Here is a 23,034-nt window from a genome sequence, read left to right as displayed (position 1 = left end):
AAGGCCACATGCATACATAGAGCTATGTGAATACACAAAAAAAGACTGAGGAAGCCCAAAGCTCTCCCCTCTTGTTGACCTTGAGCCTCTACACAAGCAGGAAGTGGATGCGAAGGCAGAGTTGTAAACTGCCTGGTTGAATGATGAAGACATATCCCAACCTGCACACAGAATCACCTGACAAAGACTGAGAGATTTTTTTGGTTTCAAGTGTTTCAGAAAAACTCTATGCAATCATTAGATGACTAGTAAGCTAAGAAAACAGAGACTTAAGTGGTCCCAAATGAAAAGAATACAGACTTTACAGAATTAGTTAAGAAAAGTCACTAAACAAACAGAGACAATAAATACAACAAGCAGCAATTGACAAAAGACCCTGGAGAGGGCAAGAATATGATTTCCAGAATTGCCACATTACAGTATTCAAAGTCCAGTTTACAACAAAAATATAAGTTCTGCAAATTAAAAAAAAAAGTATAGCTCATTTACCAAAAAAAAAAAGATTCATTAGAAACTGTACCTAAGGAAGCCCAGGTGTTGGGCTAAGTAGACAAAGACTTTAAATAAGCTACATGAGTTAAAATAGAAGAGCTAAAGGAAACCATGTCTAAAGAATGAAAGAAGAGTATAATAATGATGTCTCACCAGAGAATATCAAATCAATAGATAGAAATTACAAAAAGTAAACAAGTAGAAATTCTGTAATTCAAAAGTACCATAACTGAAAAGAAAAATTTACTAGAAGAGCTTAACATTAGATTTAAGCAGTCAGAAGAAGGAATCAATGAATTCAGAGATAGGTCAATTAAGTTTCTTAAGTATGAGGAACAGAAAGGAAAAAAACAAGGAAAAATAATCACTGCCCAAGACACTTGAGGCATACTATCAAGCAAGTCAGTATATGTATAATGGTAGTCACAGAAGGAAAGGAGAGAGACAAAGGTTTTAAAAATATTTGAAGAAATAGTGACCAAAAACTTTCAAATTTAATGAAAAACACAAATCAACACATTCAAGAAACTCAGTAAACCAGCAATAGAATAAATTTAAAGAGACCCACGAATAGATACATCAGAATCAAACTGGAAAAAAAGAGAATCTTGAAACCATTTAGAGAAAATTGATGCCTCTTGTAAAGAGAACTCTCAATATGATTAACAGCTAACAAATCATCAGAAAGCATGGAGGCCGGGAGATAGTATGATATCATATTCAAAGTGTCAAAAGAAAAAGATTCTCAAACAAGAACTCTATATCCATCAAAACTACACTTCAAAAATTAAGATATTCCCAGATAAGCAAAAAATGAGTGAGTTTTGTCAATGGCAGAACTGTCACACAAGAAATGCTAAAGAAAACCATTAAGGCTGAAATGAAAGGACAGTAACTCAAATCCACAGAAAGAAATAAATAATAACAGGTGAATATAAAAGACAGTATAAATATGTATTTTTTTGTTTGTAAGTCCTTATTTCTGATTTGAAAGACAACTGCACAAAGCAAGAATTGTACATCTATATTGATGGGCACACAATGTAAAAATATAATTTGTGATAATAACAGCATAAAGAGGGGCATGGAGCTATAAAGGAGCAATTTTTAGTATACTCTTGATATTTAGTTGGTATTAATTCAAATTAGACATTTTAACCCCCAAGGGCAAACACTAAGAGAAAAATTCAAACACATATAGTAAAAGAAATAGCAAGGGAATTAAAATGGTATATTAAAAAATATCTAACACAAGATAAGGAAGTAATGAAGGAACTAAGAAACAAAAATATAAAATACTTATAGAAAATAAATAGAAAATGGCAGAAGTAACTTTTCTCTTATCAGAAATTATGTTATATGTGAATAGATTAAATCCATCAGTTAAAATGCAGAAATTGGCTGAATGGATAAAAAAACAAAAAATAAAACATGATCCTACTATATGCTGTCTACAAGAAACTAACTTTAAATTCAAAGATACAAATAAGGGTAAAATAAAAGGATGGAAATAGTATATAACCAAAAAAAGAGCTTGATTGTCCACACTGATAACAGACAAAATGGATTTCGAAACAATAAACTTTCCCAAAGGCAAATAAGAATATAAAATAATGATAAAAGAGTCAATCAAGAAGTTATAACAATTATAAATATATATGCACCCAACAAAAAAGCCTAAAATTACATGACTATAAATTGACAAAATTGAAGGGAGAAATTAACAGTCCAAAAATAATAGTTGAAGAGTTCAATGCTCCACTTTCAATAGTGGCTAGAACTAGAAGATAGAAGACTTGAATGTCAGTATAAGCCAGCCATATCTAGCAGACATCTATAGAATACTCCACCCAAAAAAAGCAGAAGGTGCATTCTTCTTAAGTGTACATGGAACATTCTTCAGGAAGACAATGCATTAGTCCACAAACAATTCTCAATAAATTTAAAGACTGAAATCATACAATGCATGTTCTCTGACCACAATGGAATGAAAGTAGAAATCAATAATAGATAAAAATTTGAAAATTTACAAATATGTAGAATAAGAAACTTCTAAATAACCATTGGGTCAAAGAAGAAATCACAAGAGATAGTAGAAAATACTTTAGAATGAATGGAAATGAAAATACAACATACCATAACTTGTGGGATACAACAAAGGCATTTCTCAAAGAGAATTTTATGGTTGTAAACATCTACATTATTTTTTTTTAGATCTCAAATTAATATCCTGACTTTCCACCTTAAAAACTAAAAAAAAAAAAAGTGCATATGCAACCCCAAACAAGAAGGAGGGAATTAATAAAAATTAGAACAGAGATAAATGGAACAGAGAATAGAAATAACAATAGAGAAAATCAACATAGAACCATAAGTTGGTTTTTGAAAATGTCAACAAAATTGTCAAGTCTTTAGCTAGACTGATCAAGAAAAAAAAGAGAGAAGACTCAAAATTTTAAAATCAGGAAATAAAAGGGCACATTACAACTGACCTTGTAGAAATAAAAAGAATTATAAGGGAATCTGTGAACAACTGTATGCCAAAAAACTATATAACCTGGACGAATTCCTCAAATCAGAAAGTTACCAAAGCTGACTGAAGAGTCTGAATAAATCTATAACAAGTAAAGCCATGAAGTGGGTAATCAAAAAAATCAATAAAAGCCTAAGGCCGATGGCTTTCCTGGTTAATTCTATGAAATATTGAAAGAATTAACACCATTCTTTCTCAAACTCTTTGAAAAAATAGATGAGGGAACTTATTGACTCATTCTATGGAGGCATTTTGCCAAGATACCAAAACCAGACAAAGAAATCAAAAGGGAAATAAAAAACCCTGCAGATCAACATCCCTTATGAATATAGATGTTAATGTCCTCAACAAGAAACTAACAAACTGAAACCAACCATGTATAAAAAGGATTGCACACTGTGACCAAGTAGAATTTACCTCAGGAATGTAAGGTTGGTTCAACATACAAAAAGCAATCAATGTAATACCAAACATATTTATGAAATATGAAAAAACACAAAATCATCTCAGTAGATTCTGAAAAACAAAATGAAACATCTTTCATGATAAAAATAGTCAACAAACTGGCACTAGAAAAGGACTTTTTTAACCCAACAAAGAGGATCAAAGAAAAGCCCACAGCTAACATCACACTTAGAGGTGAAAGATTAGAAGTCTTTGCTCTAACATCAGGAACAAGACAAGGATGTCTGCTTTCACTAATTCTATTCAACATCATACTTCAGGCTTTAGTTAGGGCAGTTAGGCAAGAAAAACAAATCAAAGGCATCCAATTTGGAAAGGAAGAAGTAAAACTCTATTTGCAGATCACATGATCACATGTTCTTATACATAGAAAACTTTTATTAAACCACATAAAAACTATTAGAGCTAATACATTCAGCAAAGTTTCAGAGTACAAGCTCAACATTAAAAAAATCAGTTTTGTTTGTATACACTAGCAATGAACAATTTGAAAGGAAATTAAGAAGAAGCTATTTTTATTTATGTAACAGCCAAATGAATAAAATGCCTATAAATAAATTTAAGTTTAAAGATGAAAAACTTGTATACTGAGAACTATAAAATGTTGCTGAAAGAAATTAAAGTTCTAAATAAATGGAGATGATATATGTATATGTGATTAAAATGGATAGATATGTATCCCATGTTTGGGAATTGGAAGACTTAATGTAGTTAAGATGGTAATACTTCCCCAAACAAGGGATTCAATGCAATACCTATCAAAACTCCAATGACCATTTTTGAAAAAATGAGCAACTGACCATAAAATCATAGGAAAGTGTAAGGGACCCTGAAAAGCTAAAACAATCTTAAAAAAGAATAAGAAATTTGGAGAACTCCTGCTTCCCAATTTCAGCACTTACTCTAAAGCTATAAGTTAGCAAGACTGAAATTTGCATAAGGACAGACATGTAGATTAATGGAATAGAATTGAAAGTCCAGAGTAAACCCATATATCATCTATGATCAATTGATTTCATCAACAGTGCTAAGATCACTTAATGGGGAAAGAAAAGTCTTTTCAGCAAACGTTGCTGGGCCCACTGGCTATCCACATGCGAAAGAATGAATCTGGACATCCACCATATACAAAAATCACCTCAAAAAGGACCAAAGACCTAAATGTTAAGAACTAAATCTATAAAACTCAAAAGAAAATATAGGCCTAAATCTTTATGACCTCAGATTAGGCAACAGTCTCTTAGATATCCGTAATCCCTATTAAAGAGGATGTCAATTGCTCCACATCCTCTTCAATGCCAGGATAGTATCAATCTTTTAAAGTTTTGCTAACATTTTGCTGATAATATTGTTTTAAAAAGGTATCTCATTATTGCTTTTTTTTTCCTTAACTGCTGGTGAAGTTAAATATATTTTCATATATTGATTCGTCATTTGCATTGTCATGTATATATATATGTGTGTGTGTGTGTACAGGTGGATATGGTTGTGTTCGTGGGTATGTGTGGGTGTATCTGGCTTGTATTCTATTTAATTATTCTCCTCTACCAAATTCTCAAAAGAAGACACCATCTAAAACCTTTCACAGTTTGATGCATGCAAACACAATGTATTTCTGTAAATGTGTTTTTTAATATTGACTCAGCAGCAGGTGAGCTAAATTTATTTTTCTACCTTTTATTCCTACTACTACCATCATATTCCCAGATGCATTCACTCATGATTAAATAGAATTATTGCTATTTTGAACTGCTAACTCTATGGTAAGTGAGAAAAAAGGCTGTTTTATTTATCCTAAGGGAAAGTAAAAAATAAAATATAAAAAATTTCAGTATATGAATGAACATTTCTTTAACATTTCAATTGTCTTTTAATTTAATGTATCCCTTATGTACATAACTAATCCCCTCTTGAATCTCTGATAAAACAGGTAATTGTAGACATTTTGACTGCTGATACTGTGACTGGCTTCTGAGTTATTGCTTTCTTTTTACTTAACCATTGTGACTTCCCTGACTATAGGCAGAAAAGCTTTATAATGCAAGGAACGAAATTATTTTTTAAACCAACAAAGGTATAAAATATACCTTTTTAGTGATTTAAATTTTATAAGGTTTGGTGTTTAGATGCTTGTTTTATTTTCTGCAGATTCTAAGCTTCATTATGAAAGAAATTATGTCCTCACAATGCTAGGCAATCCAGAATTAATTTCATACTTAGGTAGCTATACTTAGAATGAAGAACTTCTTAATCATAGTTCTATTGTGACTACTAGTGTGGATGATTGATCGTCTGCTTAGAATGATTCAAATAAATGATGAACAAATTAATGTGAGGCTTTGTGAAGGTTTTTTTAAAAATTAACGTTAATGGACAATGGGTCAATATCAAGTCCTTCTTTCCTTATAGGAAATTCTACTTCAGTTTCACCAGTCTTTCTAACCTCAATGGTATTTAAGAGAAAAGGGAGATTCATACAAACAAAAATGAAAAATGAAAGCATTTCAGAGTCATCACTTCAAAAAGTATAATAACCGTTTGCGATAATTAACTTTGCACTGTTTTCTTTCTGAAGATTTTTGTTTGCTTTTTTAGTGGCTAGAGGTGGCACTGAAAGTACCTTTGGAAAAAAAAAAAAAAAAGTATTTCCAGTGTTGTCCTGCTGGTATTTGTTGATGTTTTTGCTTCCTATTTTTCTGCAGGAGTAACAACTGTTCTAACAATGACAACTCTAAGCATCAGTGCTCGGAATTCTCTCCCCAAAGTGGCTTATGCAACTGCCATGGACTGGTTTATTGCTGTTTGTTATGCATTTGTGTTCTCTGCCCTAATTGAATTTGCAACTGTTAATTACTTCACCAAAAGAGGATGGGCTTGGGATGGAAAGAGTGTAGTAAATGACAAGGTAAGTGAGAACTTCCTTCTCACCGTGATTAAGAGAATCCCCCAACAGATTTAGCTTGCAACAGACACTGTTCCTCAAAATTGACATTAAGAACATTCAAACATAAAAGATTTCTTTCAAAGTATGCTCTTGCCTGAAATCCTTTAGGAGTGCTGGTAGTATTACTTCTGTTAAAACCACTTCCTAGCATCTTTTGAGCTCTGTGTGTCAGGCACTGTGCTAAGTTTTTTATATATGTTCTCTCATGTAATCTTTACAACTTTATAACTAGGGTTTCTTTTTAATTCTCATTTTTTTCTGATGAAGAAGCTATGGATGGCTTAGTGAAGTTATTTACTTGCTCAAGCTCACACAAGTTAATAAGTATACTTAAACCCAGATCTGTCTGACCATTAAATTCACGCTCTTAACCACGCTGGTTTATAGGAAAAAGATTTGGAAAAGAAAAGTGGGCATTAACTTTACCAGTTATAGAATTTCAGGCCCTATCAAGTGGGCTGAGTTACTCTTCACCTACCCCCATCTCTGTTGCTTGGATGTAAAAGACTGGCAGCATCGTAATCTCTCCTATGTTGTATGGAATAAGTAACTAGGTAGGAATGCCTAGACATTTTAAGTTGCTCCTGCAGTCTATAAGAGAAAAAGTATTTGTTTTGAAGATTAACTTCTTTGGTAATTATTTCAGGTGTCTATTTTTAGGTTTCAAGTACTGAAGGAAGTGGGAGTTTTGTGCATTGATAAATAGCCGTTTCCTTTCTTAGTCTATAGATTATTATTCATCTGTCTTAAGAGGAGGCTTTGTATATATCACAATGAGATAGAAAGTAGTCTTAATAATAGTAAAAAGTTCTACTTGGAGGGCTCCTTTTTAATAAAATATCTACTTGAATACCCTTCCATTAAATTTGGAATAATATACTTGCTGATTTTCCTGTCCAGTTATTTGAATACAAATTTTTTTTTCAAATTTCTATGACAATATTGCAGTTAAAGTGTGCAAACAGTTGATATTATAGTTTAAAAGTGTTGCTCTTTTTCCCTAATTTTGTAAACTGTAAAAGTTCTCATGAGAGTGCTGGTTTATTTCATTTTATAAGCTATGTTTTGTATACTAGTAGCCAATGAGTAAATATTAAAGGGAATCTGATTAATTTTCCATGCTTAACTTCTAGGTTATTTTACCATTTCCATTGCATTTTACTGTTGATTGATGTTTTCATTCCCCATAAAATATACTGCTTTTCCATTGCTATCTATGCAATTACTTCTTTTTATATTAGTTACCCATGCACTTTCATACTAACTTTTTTTGAAGATAAAATGCTTTGTAAATATGTCACAAAAGATAAATAGTGGTTTGTAGTGTAAATGCCCTGTGTAGAAATATACTGGTATATTATTTTTAATGCGATGAGGGTGTCAATCAAATTGATATTGTGATTTGGCATATCAAATAATATGCCTTCTCACCCCCTGAACTTGGAAAAGAGAAGTACCTATAAATGCAAAAAACACATTCTTGATAATGCATTCTAAAAGCAATAACCTACTACTGATGAATACTGGATTTAACTCTACCCACATAGCAGATCACACACAGTGAAGCTAAATCTAGGTTGAAATCATTTATGTTCCAACCTAATTTGCAGGAAAACAACTAACAAATTTGTATTATTTCAGTAATAAGTGGTTCAAGTTCAGTGGATAAGTTAAAGGGAACATTATATCAGGCACCTTGCTTGTTCTTAATCACTTTTCCACAGCTAGAGTGCCAAGCACAGTGCCAGTCACTTAGTAGGCACTTCAGAAAGTTTTGTTCAATAAAAGAATGAATAAGTTTCTGATATTAAATCTGGCAATGTAATACCAATGAGAAGACTTCTTTGTCTTCATGGAAAGTCTTTTAAAACTTTACAGTGGTGAATTTATCAATGGGTACTCAATCCATTTTCATGATTGAAATGAATCTGGGGAGGTGCTTCCTAAACCTACCCTGGAAATAACCAGGTCCTTAGAACTAAAAGGAAATCTAGTATAGTGCCCCAAACTAGCACATCTGCCTAAAAAAAATATTTCAGTGCAATTTACCTCTGCTTTAGTTATCCTTAGATTTAATTTAGTGGAGAACAATAATTTTCCTGAAATACAAAGTTTTTATCCATCGGCCAAATTGGCATCCTTTCAGTTTAACCAGACTGGAGGAAGTCCTCTTTTTTGAAGTTAGTAAGCATGAGTAAATGCACTTAAATTATCTGTCAATCCAAAGAGTATATAAAAAGTTATTAAAGGTTTGTTAACTGGCAAGTATTAATTTGTCTCATAAGAATAATCACTCAGAGATTCATATTAATATTTTATGTTTGAAAGAAAGAGATATGTATTTAACATACAGTTTTCATGTAGATTGTGCTCTGTTGATCTTTAAAGTTAGTTTTTGAAAATAAATAAATAAATCCACTCACTTCATATTCAAGACACATTTGAGCCCTCTATTAGAAGACAAAGCCTACCTTGCTCTGTGATCTTGCACAAGTTTGTACACTATACCTTTAGCCTCAGGTGTGAAATTAGTCAACAAAATTTTATCATTCTAAAAATGTAGTGGTGGATCAAATAATCCAACTTCAAATATTTATGCCCTTCCATATAAGAAAATATCTACTTATGCAACCTCCCAAGTTCTTCTGGAGCCTTCTCTTACACCCAGTGTTCTTCCACTTCCTCAAGACTAATTCTTCCACCCCATCTCTTGATTCTTTTCTTCTTGTTCCTTTTTCAATCTTGAAGCATCAGTTATTATTTTCTTCTCTTACTTCTTCAAAGCTATCTTCTCCTTTTCAACTGTCTCTTTGCTTTACATTTCTGAAGATGCTTAATATGTTTAATTTACCATAAAGGCAAAACCAAAACTCTCTCCAGATTGTATGTCACCCATTCCCCCATTATCAGATTCCAACCTCTTTTTCTCCATTCAAGCTTTTTGAAAACATTGCTTATAATGTGTATGTTCTCACTTCTAGTTTAATTCTCAGCTCACTGTAATTCTTTCCATTCATTGTCCTGTAACTGAAGGACAGCAACGACCTCTACGTTTTCAGATAAGATAATTTTCCATTTTTCTTAAGGGATCCCCATTGAACCCATTGAATACTGTTATACTCCAAGATTCCATTTCAGGTCCAAGTCAGCAATTTTCTCTCTTCTGTTAGGCCTTTAAAACAGCTACCACTATTCATTCTGTTCTTTAAGATTCTTTGCCTGAGTTCAGAGTAGATCCAATCTCCTTAGCATCTGCTGTTGTTTATCCCCAAAGATAGTCATTTAAATTTATTTTATGTTTTTGTTTTTACTATTCATATGTGATTCTCACTTTAAGGATTTTACTGACCATACTTGTAGGAATGTCAGCAATGCTAAGCACACTGTTCATTATTTATTATATCCAAATAGGTAAAACCTACTCATCTTCAGCACATATACCAATCCTCAGGAACTTTCTGAACACTTGCTCCCCACACCCCTGAATAATTAGATCACCTTATAAGTGTGTATAGTATCCTGCTCTTTTGCATTTAATTCTTTATCACAGTTTGTAATTGCACGCTTATATCCCACCTCCTTCACTGATCATGATTAACAATGGCCATGTTTATTTTAATAAATCATTTATCCTTGTCCCTTCTCACAGGGCCTAGTATATATTAGTTGCTTAATAAATATGGTATGAATTAATGAAGTGTAACCAAATCACAACTACAGCCAACACCTTTATCTTACCTTCCACAGTTATTATCTACAGCTATACTCCATACCTTTCTTTTAACTTCCAAGCTCATATATCCAACCTGTTCCCTAGGCATTTCTACATGAATGTGACATTTCAGTCTTTACATATCTCTTTTAAAAGGTGAAAGAAACAACAAACAAACAAAAAATCTCCTAAATGCCTATTTTTTTTTCATATATACCTCAGTTCATGGCAAAATCTAATCTCAGAAACCAACAACTTGGAAGTTACCCTTAAGACCTAATCAGTCATTGAATGGTGTCCATTCCCCTACCTATATGTCATAGACCATGCCCTTGCCATCTCTCATTATTTTGAGACTCTTTATTCCTCATTATCTCTAAATCATGTCTCCCTTTAATCCATCCTCTACAGTAGTGCCAGAGTTATCTTTCTAAAACAGAAATCTGTTCATTTAATTTTTCAGCTCTTTAATGAATTTTTGAAATCAATTCTTCAAGCAGCTCAGCTAATATGGTCCAAATATATAGTCTTCTCATATATTTGTTTACATGATGAATAATAAGAAATTTTTTGTGTATGTTATTTATTGTGCACTTACTACTATGTGCCTGGGAATATCTCCATGTTAGAAACGAGGAAATATAAGATTGGTCAAGTAAAGTTACTTGCTCAGGATCACCCATCTAATAAGTGGTGAATCCAAGATTGAACACAAATCTAAAGTCCATGCTCATATGCTTCCTCTAGCCATTAAAAACATCTCCCAATTCCATGCCCCTACATATCTCCATGGCATTAGATGTGTTCATCCCTCTTGCTAAAATGCCCTCTCCTTTCTTTTCTAACTGATGAACTACTTATTCCTTCAAATCTATCCAATTGTATCTAATTGCCATCCCCCCATTATCTTTCTATAGTACCTGGCATGAATTTCTTTTATGTAACCTCATTAAATTATACTTTTATTATAAACAAATCTGTTTCTAACAGTAGGTTACCTGATCTAAGAGGATAATAGTTTTGTCTTATTCATTATTTCTCTGCCAATACCTGACATAGCATTTAGCACATAGTTTATTTGAATTAAATTTTTAAAAATACCTTTTGTCTCTTGAGATTGTTTTTATTTCTAAATCTGAGTCAGTGGTTCTACACTGGCCAAGAAAAGCATATTCTCTGGAAATACACTATATATTAAATTACTTGAAATATAGGCATAGCACCGTAATATCCAAACTAACATGAAATGTGCCATTGTTTTGTGATTCACTCCATGCAATTCATAGAAAACATCGTATTTCAAGTGTTTTTATTCATTTATACGCATTTTTAAACACCATGCTTTGTTCCAAAAGCATTTCAGGCAGTTTACCAAAAGAATGCATGTACTTAAGTTATTATAATAAGACATAAATAGAAGTAGAAAATCAGGATGAAGGAAAATAGACTGCAAATATGTCCACCACTTGGGCCAGAACATTAACTGTAGTTCATAGCTAGAGTATGCTGAGATTCAAATCTTGAGCTTCTTGGCTATGAGAGTAAACCATGGGGGAAACTTATCTTTCTTTAACCTAAAAATGGATGTATAAATTTCCTCAGAAAGAACGATTGTCCTATGCTAAAAATCTCTTTTTTAAACAATATCATATGGGTTTTATATTAGGGAAAGTTGGGTGCTATTGCAAGTAATGTCAACATTTTCCCAATAAAAGCAGTAATGAATTTCATATTGATGTTTCTTGTAGTCCCCTTCAATAAAAGCTGAAGGCATTACATTAATATACAACTCAGTGAAGGCAATTCTTCAAGGAGCTAAGCTAATATGGTCCAAGTATATAGCTTTCTCATGGCCCAGTTTAATCCAAGGAAAGACTTTAGAGTACTTAGAGAAGTGGATGGACTGTATAACCTTCAAACAATCTTCTGTAAGTATCACTTTTCTCAGTCAGGATGGTTAGCAGACAGTTAACAATAGCATTATCTGACAAGGGAGCATGTTGTTGTTTTACAAGTAATGGGCTTTCTAGTAGCCACAATGACTGTAAAAAAGCAACATGGTACGTAGAAAGAGCATAAATTTGCCACTTTGTAAACCTGGGGTTTTCTCCAAAGACTGTTGTATTTAGTGTTGTATTTATGAGAGCTCCATTTCCTTATTCTAAGCTCCATTTCCTTATTTAGTCTCTGAGATTCTTTCCAACTCTGAAACTATGTGATTGTTATTTTCATTTATATCCTAGGTCACTTCACTACTAGGTGTCTATATTTTAGCTAGAGCATTTGCTCAATTTACTAGCACTTCATTTTATCTAATACTCCAAGAAAGCCAAAACTGGTTTGCCACGATGGTGTAAGATGTTTTGATTTCTGTAATCAGGAATTTTCCAGACTTACAATTTTAATTATATATTTGGACACTCTAATAAAGTAATAACCTCAGAATATTCTGATTCTTATAAAACGTCATTTAAAAAATAGAAAGTTTAATTAGTATGGGTTATATTCCCTTTTCATTCCACTTAAGTAACAGCATCCACTGATTCTAAAGCAGCATAATTTACTTTTTTTCCCCAGATAATGTATAAAAATAAATCATTTGCTGTTTTAGTGTATAGTCATATTTTCTCACTTCCCTCTTATATGTCTCAATCACAAGTGAAACAGTTTCCACAAACGTGGAAATTCCGCAGCATTGTTTTTCAGTTGAGCTTATTTTATTATTTCTCAGTCTCCTACATCTATAGATGGTGAAATTGAGGACTTTCGGGATAATTACATAATAGAATTGCAGAACACACTATTAGAATCTATTTCTATTAATCTAGTAAATGGTTATTGTATTCTATAAAATACATTATATGCTTATATACATTATATATACCTATATACGTATATTATCACAGTAATCATTCTAGTAGATGTCATTCATTTATCATGAAGCAAACATTTTTTGAGCCTGCCCTGTGCCAGGAACTTTGCTAGGAATTCTGCATTGCCCAATCTCTGCAATTCGATATCAGTTTAAATGATGTTTAGGTATAATTGAAATAATAATAATATAAACACTATATGTCAGAACTTTATGGGTTAAAAAGTCCTTTTAGAAGGTTGACCTAGTAATATAAACTTCAATTGGAAAATCTTGAGAAAAAGATATTCACAAGCTTCCTCAGAGGTAAAGTCACGAGGCATGCTGTTTAAAGCAGAGGTTTGGAAGCCATACACATTTGAGTTTGTGTGCTTTTTTAGCCACTTAGACAGGAGACCTGGTCATGTCACAAAACCTCTTTAGCTTCTGTTTCTGATTTTGTAACTTGGGGTTACAACATAGAACTTACTTCTTATCCAGTAGTGAATTTTGTCACCAATGACACCCTTAGGCTTAACACTCAACCTGACACATCCTAGGGCTCACAAGGTGTTAGTTATCATTGCTACCAGTTATATGCTTGAGGATTACCCTCCATGTGTAACATGGGAAAAGCTGTTTTATAGCTTCCATAAAGCTACAAATGGTAATCCCTCACCCCTTTTCCTTTTATGCTCCAGCCAGGTCTGGAAGAATGCCTTATCAGCAAGGGAAAGAGGTGAGGGAGAAACCCAGTGCCAGTGAAGGACAGGAAATGTGGGCCTGTTTACAGATCCTCCTGGGCTTTCAGAGGCTCTTTGTAATCTTATTTTACTTGGACATTTTGAGAATTCTTATTCAAAATACTGATACTTGAAATTCTGTTCTAGGTCAATTGGTCCTATAAATCTGTTGATTTACACTATTCACTATTTTGGATAATTCATTGCTGGCTCAAATTTGTTTGCATTTAGATAACTAGCAATGAGTTTGTGTTAGTACAGAAGTGCAGTTAAATAGTTTTCCAGGTTTCATTAAATATTATTATTTAATGTTGAGTAAATATTTTCAGGTTTCATTAATTTGGCTACATATTATGTGCCTACCTCATGGAAGGAATCATGCTAAGGTTATAATGGTGAACAAGACAGAAATAGCACCAGCCTTCACTGAACTTAGATTCTAATAGGAAAGGAAGATGTCAGTCAAATAATCACACAACTAAAGAAAGAATTTACTCATTTTGAAAAATGACATGATGGAAGTAAACTGGGTGCTCTAAAAGAGTATAGATGGGGAGCCAGGATGACATTAGATAGAGTGGTTAGGAAGTACTTTCTGAGGAAGTGACACGTCAACCAAGACCACAATATGAAAGGGTATTGATCACGTGGAAAATGGGATGGAGGGAAGCCATTCCAGGATGAGGAAGTGAAACCACTAGGTGGCATTTCAGGGGACTCCGAGCTCCGGTTCTTTATGTCTCAGTGCAGAAAGAATTAAGTGAGAGACAAAGAGATAGATAAGAAGTGATGTATTAGAATAGGATGCTTGTGAGGCTTACAAGTAGGCAGGCCAGAGGGTGCTGTGCCCCGAGAACTTAGCGGGCTACAGTTTTATAATCAAAGGAACAGTGGGAGGGGGAAAAAACCCCTTCTTCCTCATTCTTGAGTAGATGTCATGCTTCCATCATCAATTCCTCCTCCATGTCAGGCAGGGGAGTTTTCTTGTCCTTACATGGTCAAACTGGGACTGTCATGCCTCAGTGGAAATGAGCAAAAAGGCGGTAACTTATGCTAAAAATGTGAAATCATCTCAGGTTTTAGTATGTCACCTTTCCTTATATTTTTGTTTTTAGTGTGCATATAGGAACGTGTCCTAGGAAACATTAACTTACTGAGCTCACCGGGCAGGATGTGGGTCTCATGCCACCATTGTTTTATTGTTTTGGGGCATGTCTCATGCTTCTGTTTCATGGTTTTGTTGCTAAGGAAGCCTGCTTGGCTTTGTGGCTAAGAAAACCTGCTTTCTAGAGTGTTCATTAACTTACAGGAGTCTCCCATACTTTTTTCTTACTTACAGTCCCCTAGTGGGATTAACTATTTAATTACCTACTTTGTCCCTTTACTCTGGTCCTATCAGAAGTAGCATAGCCAAAGGCATCAAACAAAGAAGTCCTCCAAATGCAAGTTATTTCAGTGAGACTGGTATATAATGAACAAAAAAAGACACCATGGCAGGAAGTGTTGATTTTATTCTAAGTTCCATGAGATGGTATTTAAGAGATTTAAGCAGACAGGTGACCCCATCCAATTTATGTCTTTAAAAAGTCCCCGTTGGGGTTGTAGTTTGACTAATGATTGGATGAGGTCTAGCCAAGTGGAAGAGCACAAAGGAATGCTGCTTGGTCCAGGCAGGAGAAAACTGTGACCCAGACTAAAGTGGGTGAGAACTGAACTGGGAAGTATAAGGAGAAACATGTTGTGGATGAGCTAGGCAGAAATCCAAAAGTTTGTATTTCATCTTCCTTCTATGTTCTTAGTATTTATTACACTAACATCTGTATATGGATACAATTTCCTACCATCTGAGTAAAACATTATAATTTTGACATGAAGGGGAGAAATCCTGTTATCAAGTTAAAGAAATTAAATTATTAATTCAAAATTTGAGATCATTCACTGTAGATGATCATTCCTCGTGTTAAATTATGTCTACATTTCATTTATTCATTCACACATTCATTCAACAAATATTTGAGTGACTTGTACGAGTCAAAAATGTGTCATTTGTTAAAGTTGTATTTTTGATTGTCAGTGTTCCATGTAAACAACAAGAAAATGGTTCTCCAGGAAAATGATATCATTGATTTACTCTGGGGGTTTCCTCTCCCTCATGGTTTTAGGACTTAATAAACTACATTTATTTCCCTAAATTCCTTCTTTCTAATGGATAATGATGCTTATCAAGATACTTTTCTTCAGAATTTGAACTGGAGTTTGGAAAATGTTAAGAAGCAGTTTCAACCCACATTCTGTTAATTCTTGTATTTTTCAATAGAAAAAAGAAAAAGCCTCTGTCATGATACAGAACAATGCTTATGCAGTGGCAGTTGCCAATTATGCCCCGAATCTTTCAAAAGACCCAGTTCTCTCCACCATCTCCAAGAGTGCAACCACGCCAGAACCCAACAAGAAGCCGGAAAACAAGCCAGCCGAAGCCAAGAAAACCTTCAACAGTGTTAGCAAAATTGACAGAATGTCTAGAATAGTTTTCCCAGTTTTGTTTGGTACATTTAATTTAGTTTACTGGGCTACATACTTAAACAGAGAACCTGTATTAGGGGTCAGTCCTTGAATCTAGACACAGGTTATCTTTGGGATGTATAGCAACATTAAACTTGGTTTGTTTTGCCATGTACAGTCTGACTAATAACTGCTAATTTGTGAACCAACATGTACAGTATGTATATAGCAACATAGCCTATAGACCTCTAATAGAGACACGCATTTGCTAACTTGTGGTACTGCAGGCAGAAAGCACCCCATGCCCAAAAAGCCATTGCCTTTTTAAAAGATTTACCCTAGGAACTGGTTTAAAGTGGATTTCAGATGACCTGATTTATTTTCTCTTTTCCTAACAGCGATGAAAATGGAGATCCTACACCACATTTTATGGACCCTTTTGATTTAGGTCTTACATAGGAGTATTTTCTACTGTTGCCTAACTATAATGTAAGGTAACATTGTCGTTCCAAGATGAATTCCTCTAAATAACAGAACCGCATATCTGCAACATCAGTTCCCTTCCCGAGTGCTCAGAATCCCTGCTAGCATAATTGAAGCTTAGTACACATCCGAAGAAAAACTAGAGATTTGAAATCAGCTTTTAATTACTCTGTATAGTGTCTATAGCCATGTACATATTACAGCATGACAAATTCAAATAATTATGAGTCACCCTGACAGGATGTTCATTATGCCTAGAATTTAATAACCATTGGAATGTCATGGTCATCACATTTTTAGCATCAGAGTTTATTTGAAAGTAATAATTGAAATCCTACAGATTATTTTAATCATTGGAAACTACCTTAAATTTTAAAAAAAGACAATAAATAGATCTTACTCTTTCCAGTATGTGTTGTATTGAAATTGATCAGCTAAATTTTCTTGGTGCTGGAGACTGGAAAAAACATCCAGTTTGGCTGCTGTGGAGCAACATTCATACTGGATTAGAAAATTGTGCCAAAAACTCCCATCAGTGAGAATTCATAGGTGTCACAGAATATGTATAAGCACTTATACGATTCTCTCCTTTCCTGTTTACTGCAAATTCTGCCTTAAGGCTTCTTTTCATCAGGACTCAGAAGCCACTAATTACAAAGGAAAGGGCAGTTAATTGGCACATTTTTCTGTCTTGAAAGCAGCTCTTTCAGATAAGAATTAATGTAAATCTGCTTTTGTAAATTGCAACTTTAAATTTCTCTGACTCAAATTTGCAGCTTTGTATACCTGAAGAGGTTTTGGTAAGAGTTGAACATTTTTAAACTGAAACTTTAAAGCATCACCAACAGATTGCGGATTAGTTCACATGCACAGACATCACACACACACACACACACACACGCACACACACAATTAGCTCAATTAGGATATACACACAAACATGTAGCTAAATTAGAAACCAGAATTTTCAATTTTATATAATTACTAATTATTAATGAGTAAAATTCATTTTCCTTTCAGTATTTAAAAAATACTCTTTATGTCCCTGAAATATGTTAATAGAAATTAATAGTTGTGTCTCATGCCTAGATTCAACATTTTGGGCAAACTTAAAATCCTTTTGACTCACATATACATTAGCAGTTATTAGTTGACTTTTACTAATAGATACACCTATATGATAGTGTTTTTGTAGAAATGTAAGTAGTCAAATAGTGGCATTTCTTGCAGTTTTGTACAGTATTTCAGTATAGTGCATAAATAGGTATGTTCATAAAATCAATAAAAGGAGTATTTATGGAAATAAGCAAAATCACAACAAAAACTGCTATTTCTTTGCCTCGTTTAAATTTTTTTTTTTCATTTTCTTTGTTTCAGTGTGATTCCGTTATGTGCTTTGCATGACTGTATTAATACCAAGGTCACAAATGCATCTTATTAACAGAATTGGCGGTGAAGACAGCCTTGACATTAAAAATTCCCTCACGAAAAGTAATCCATAATCCTTAATAAAATAAATTTGTTACATGAGCCAAAAAATGTATTTCTTTAATTCCCTTCCAATAGCATCTTCTTTGTCATCTAAATTGTTTTTTAAAGTGCACTTTATTCATACACTGGAATGGAAGATATCCTATTTTCTTACACATTTAAATATATCATAGCTCTTCTGGGCTGTTTAGGGAAGAGTGTGGTAGTCTAAGACAGTACACAGTGCCTGAAGACAAGCAATAAAAAGTGCTTTGTATGGTATGTATTGTTAGACACTTTAAATATTGTTCTTATAAGTTCTGCATTTCCCCCTTAATGTGTGACTATACATTATAAATTTATAAATATGTACATATGTAAAAATATTTGTGAATAGCAGTTTCTGTAGGACAACAGAAAAGACTCATCTATACCTTTGGCAAAAGGCTGCACCTACATTGATGGAACCTGTTTTATTAAAATTTATGGTAGATTGACCAGAAAAGTTATCATTATTGTTATTTTTATTTTTACTTTCAACTGTTAAAATCTAATTTGAGCCTAATGATATCCTGACGATTGAGATATTCCAATAATGTGGATCAGGATTTTCTATTATTTCTCTTACTTTCGTGGAATTTTTTCTTACACACTTCTTAATCTTTTAAAGTTTAGATAAATCGAAAGGAGCTTTTAGTCTTGCTGGAGAGAGGGAGGATACTCCATGGAAAAGGATTTTAAATTATAAAAGCAGAGTCTTTACAATTATTCTCCCTTCTATAAATCATTTTAAAAACACAAAAAAGTGACATGGATTTATTAAAATAAGATTAATTTTTCGGGAAACATTTTTAATAAACTAACAATGGTCTCTTTGGCCCATAATATTATGACTATTTTATGCAGCTGTATATTGACATAAAGAGTTATGGTATGTACAAAATGTAGATAAATACATGTACATATATAGAGATATAATCTCATTATTGTATAGTTACTGCTCTGATTAAGCTAATATTTGTTCAACAAATATTTTTTACCTCCTACTATTAGCCATGCCATCTGGATGGTGTCACTACCACTCACATCACATCCACAGAATTCAGTTGAAAATCAAAGTGCATCTCATTCTTGTAAAGACTTCAGATAAAAGACCAAATGTAATATATAACTTAATTTAGCACTGAGAGTTGTTTATTGAGCTATGAGATCACGAGTGTGCTAAGATGGTGACTGTTTTGCTCTTTTCTTCTATTTATGTTTCTATTTGTTTGAATATAAAATGGAACTAATATAGAACCATCTAATAATTTTTTTTAAACTTCAGCGATTTTTAAATTGCCGATCTTCATGTTTAGCAATCTTTTCAGGGATCTCTCTATTTTGAATTTATCTCAGGTTTGGATAAATGATCCCCTTGAGCCACATTTCCAATTTTTTTGAATAGTTCATAGTTTGTTTAAAAAGAGCACAAAAGCTATTACTTCACTCACACTTTTTGGTATATATACATATATATATGTATACATATGAAGTTTTTATGATGTGGCTCTTTTCATATTGCTGGTTGAAGGACCTCAACTCTGCCATAATATCATAGGTTCTAAAAGGGCAGAGAAGCTCTATGGAGCCTATGGATATTGTACTTTGACACAGCCTGTCATCATTCCAATGGGAGGATAAGGGAAGTAGCTCAGGTCCACCTTCTGCAAAGTCATGGTTCTTCCTTATCTATTAAGAATTTTTTAAAAAATGCTTCATACTTGTTACCCTCAGACAATGCCTGTGAAACATCAACATTTTTATGACTTATTTTGAAATTTGGGACCATATTAATAGCTTTATTATACTGGTGTTCTTGTTATTAGTCTTCTGGCTTTCCTGTATCCATCTGCATATGTTTGAAGTAATTCTCAGATTTTTTTCCTATAAAAATATTCAGAATTTCAAGAGAATTATGAGTTAACTGATTGCTACCCTGTAGTACACTTGTTTTCTTTTTAATTGAGGTCTTATGGGAACCTTGGGCTTACCTTTTCTTAATCCAAAGTATCCAGAAGCATAAAATTAAAACTGGGGTGGGGTGTGGTTATGTTTAACACTTGCATGCTTAGGAACCAGAGATACTGAATCAAAATCATAACAGTGTGGACAAGACAAATTATGATATTTTTCTCTATTGAATTCATGCTTTAAGAAATGAAATTCAACATTTAATAAAATTCTTACTATCCATAATCTTGTGTTATCAACATTTATATGAAAGATACTAATCTTTTCCATTAATATTTATGCACTCATATTTTCATCAAATTCAAAAACAAATTCAAGACCTCAAAAACAGGGGAAAAAATCAAAGAGAAAAACCCACTTGAAAAATATCTGTTGCTAGTTAAACCTAATGAGGCATTTCCCCTTTTTAATTTCTAAGAAAGGTGAGAAATTATACATACATAAGTATATACAGAGATATTTAACAGTCATGATTCTATCAAGGTAAGCATCATGATTAAAATACTAAGATAAATTAAGTTCATGTGAAAGGCATTTGGGAAAGGTAATGAAAATCTATTTCTTATAAGAATTTTATATCATTTTTCTCAAAAATTCTTAATTATCCAACATATTTAGACCACAGTTTTCAACCTTATTTAGGTAAAATATTGTATTTTTGCCTATTTTTATGAAGAACTTTTTTTAATACATGTAATTATATACCCCACTTCAAACCATTTTACGTTGAAGTTAATACATAACATCAGTTAATATTGCCAGTAGGGAAGAACGAAGAACAGGTTTGTGTGTCAGTTTAAAGTAATACTCTCAAAGAACCTTTAATAAGGTCTTAGCTTTGATTAGAAGTAGGTGTGTGTGTGTGTGTGTGTGTGTGTGTGTGTGTATGTGTGTGTATTTTCCAGGTATAAAAGAATATTTTCAGAAATTTAGACAAATTGATGAAATCTAAACAATTTATTTTATAATGGATCTAATTCCAAACGTAGCTCTTATTAAACTAGTGATTAATTTAGTCAATAGAATAGCTTTTTTCAATAGATCCAACTAACTTATTCATTGGAATTTAGTCTTGAGCCCTATATATTCTTAAAAAATATCCTTCCTACAAAGGTGTAAACATTTTTCTGATGTATTTCTGGTTGGCTCTTTTGAGCCATTAAATTCAAAATAATATCACAATTGTGCTGGTAAGGTAAGATAGAAAAATCTTTGAATTCCAAGTTTCTCAATAGAGGTTTATTAAAGCCTCCATTAAATTTAATATCCTGTTGATCATTTGCAAATACCAAGTCATCTACTATATTTGTCTCTGGTTAATTTTATATCTTTTTGAATTGTACAGCAACCAAGAATCCCTTTTTGTAAAACTAGCTATTCACTAATATTGTTTACAATTTAGTTTCTGGGAATATATTACATTTTTCTTCTTTGGTCCATAGGTATAATAATGTATAAAAAATGATTACAGTTGATTAAGCACACAAAATAATAAGAACTTCTCTCTTTATTTTATTTTTCTTCTTCTTTTAAAAAAAATTTTGACAGTTTTGTGTTAGGGGTTGGAGAGATTTTGTTTTTATTTGCCATATTGTTGGTTTTATAACTTTTAAAACATGAACTTCAAGGATTATGTATTGATTTCATTAGTTTGTTGCAAATTACTGTTTATAGAAAGAAGTCTAATCTGACACCATATAAATACCAGTATTGGCACTGTAAGTGTTAAATTAGCTTAGTTGGTATAAAAATTTGTTTTTCATGCTTTGTTTTAGAAGACTTATTTTACCACAACAAGTTGCCAAATGCAAGCCTATATTATTGGATAGATAAGTGTAACTCCAACAAAATTGATTTATGAAAACAAATGGTATTAGGAAAGCAAAACAAAGGTGTTAGACACAGAATTACTTTAGGGATAATGGCTTAAAGATTTGTTCCCAATTATTTATTTTTAAATATTCAACACAGTAGTTGAAGCAGTTGGCTGTGTTTTAAACCCAGCATAATATGTGAACAAGTTTAATGTATGATTGGAAAGGCCTAAATGAAACTGAACTTTGAGTTACAGTTTTCATGAATTAAACATTACCATCCATGGATAAGTCCTTGATTGCTGATCTTGGGTGTCTGCTCCATAATTGATTTCAGGTTTATTGGTATCTCATTTTTTTCAAGATTCTCTTGAGCAGATACAAATTCAGGTTTTAGGGTGCTTCAAACAGAGCAATGTGACCTTTCATGAAATATTCCCTTTAGAGGTCACATGCATGGAAACTTAAGAAAGCTTCATACTTGTTGCTAAATTAGAAAAGTAAAAAACAAAAAGGAAAGGAATGTTTTCCTCTTGCTACACATTAATAATACAATCACATGCATAGAGAATGCATGATAAAGCTCCAAAACAATTCATTAATTTTAAATTTTCAGGGTGACAGTACACTTGTATGGTAAGTTTTCTTGTTTGAAAAAATCATTCTGAAGCTAATTATATTTGTAATTTGTGACCTTGCTGTAATTGGGAAAAGTCATTATTTTTTATGTATGTAAGATAACTTGACCTTTATTGAATATGTCAGTATGCTTGCTGTTTAAACATTCTTAATTAATCACATGCAGATTAATGCTAAACATTATCTTTTTGTACTTATTAAAATTAATTTAAATATATTTGATCTGAAAATTGTGTTTTTTATACTCTAATCATTCGTTACATGTTTGCTTACAAGAATTGAATTTATTGTAAATGTGACTTTTTTATATTAGGATATAACACTAATATGTTGTAATAGTGTAAAATAGTGATTTTAAATTTTATTGGTTTCT

General features: G+C 32.6%; 1 protein-coding gene across 2 annotated transcripts in view; it reads left to right on the top strand.

Moving 5' to 3' along the window:
* GABRA2 (gamma-aminobutyric acid type A receptor subunit alpha2) overlaps positions 1-16,354 on the top strand; it is a 113,958-nt gene extending 97,604 nt beyond the window's left edge. The window contains exons 8-10 of one of the 2 annotated variants that reach the window (XM_061191350.1): positions 6,193-6,395; positions 11,895-12,074; positions 16,058-16,354. In XM_061191350.1, the coding sequence (XP_061047333.1) occupies positions 6,193-6,395; positions 11,895-12,074; positions 16,058-16,354 (680 nt within the window). The remainder of the gene's footprint in view (positions 1-6,192; positions 6,396-11,894; positions 12,075-16,057) is intronic. The other variant, XM_061191351.1, reaches the window with a different exon arrangement.
* The last annotated feature ends 6,680 nt before the right edge of the window (positions 16,355-23,034 follow it).

This window comes from Eubalaena glacialis, chromosome 5 (genome assembly GCF_028564815.1).
Source record: "Eubalaena glacialis isolate mEubGla1 chromosome 5, mEubGla1.1.hap2.+ XY, whole genome shotgun sequence".
NCBI classification, from domain to species: Eukaryota; Metazoa; Chordata; class Mammalia; order Artiodactyla; family Balaenidae; genus Eubalaena; species Eubalaena glacialis.
The sequence above is the reverse complement of the archived record's forward strand: the minus strand, read 5'-3'. Positions and strand labels throughout refer to the sequence as shown.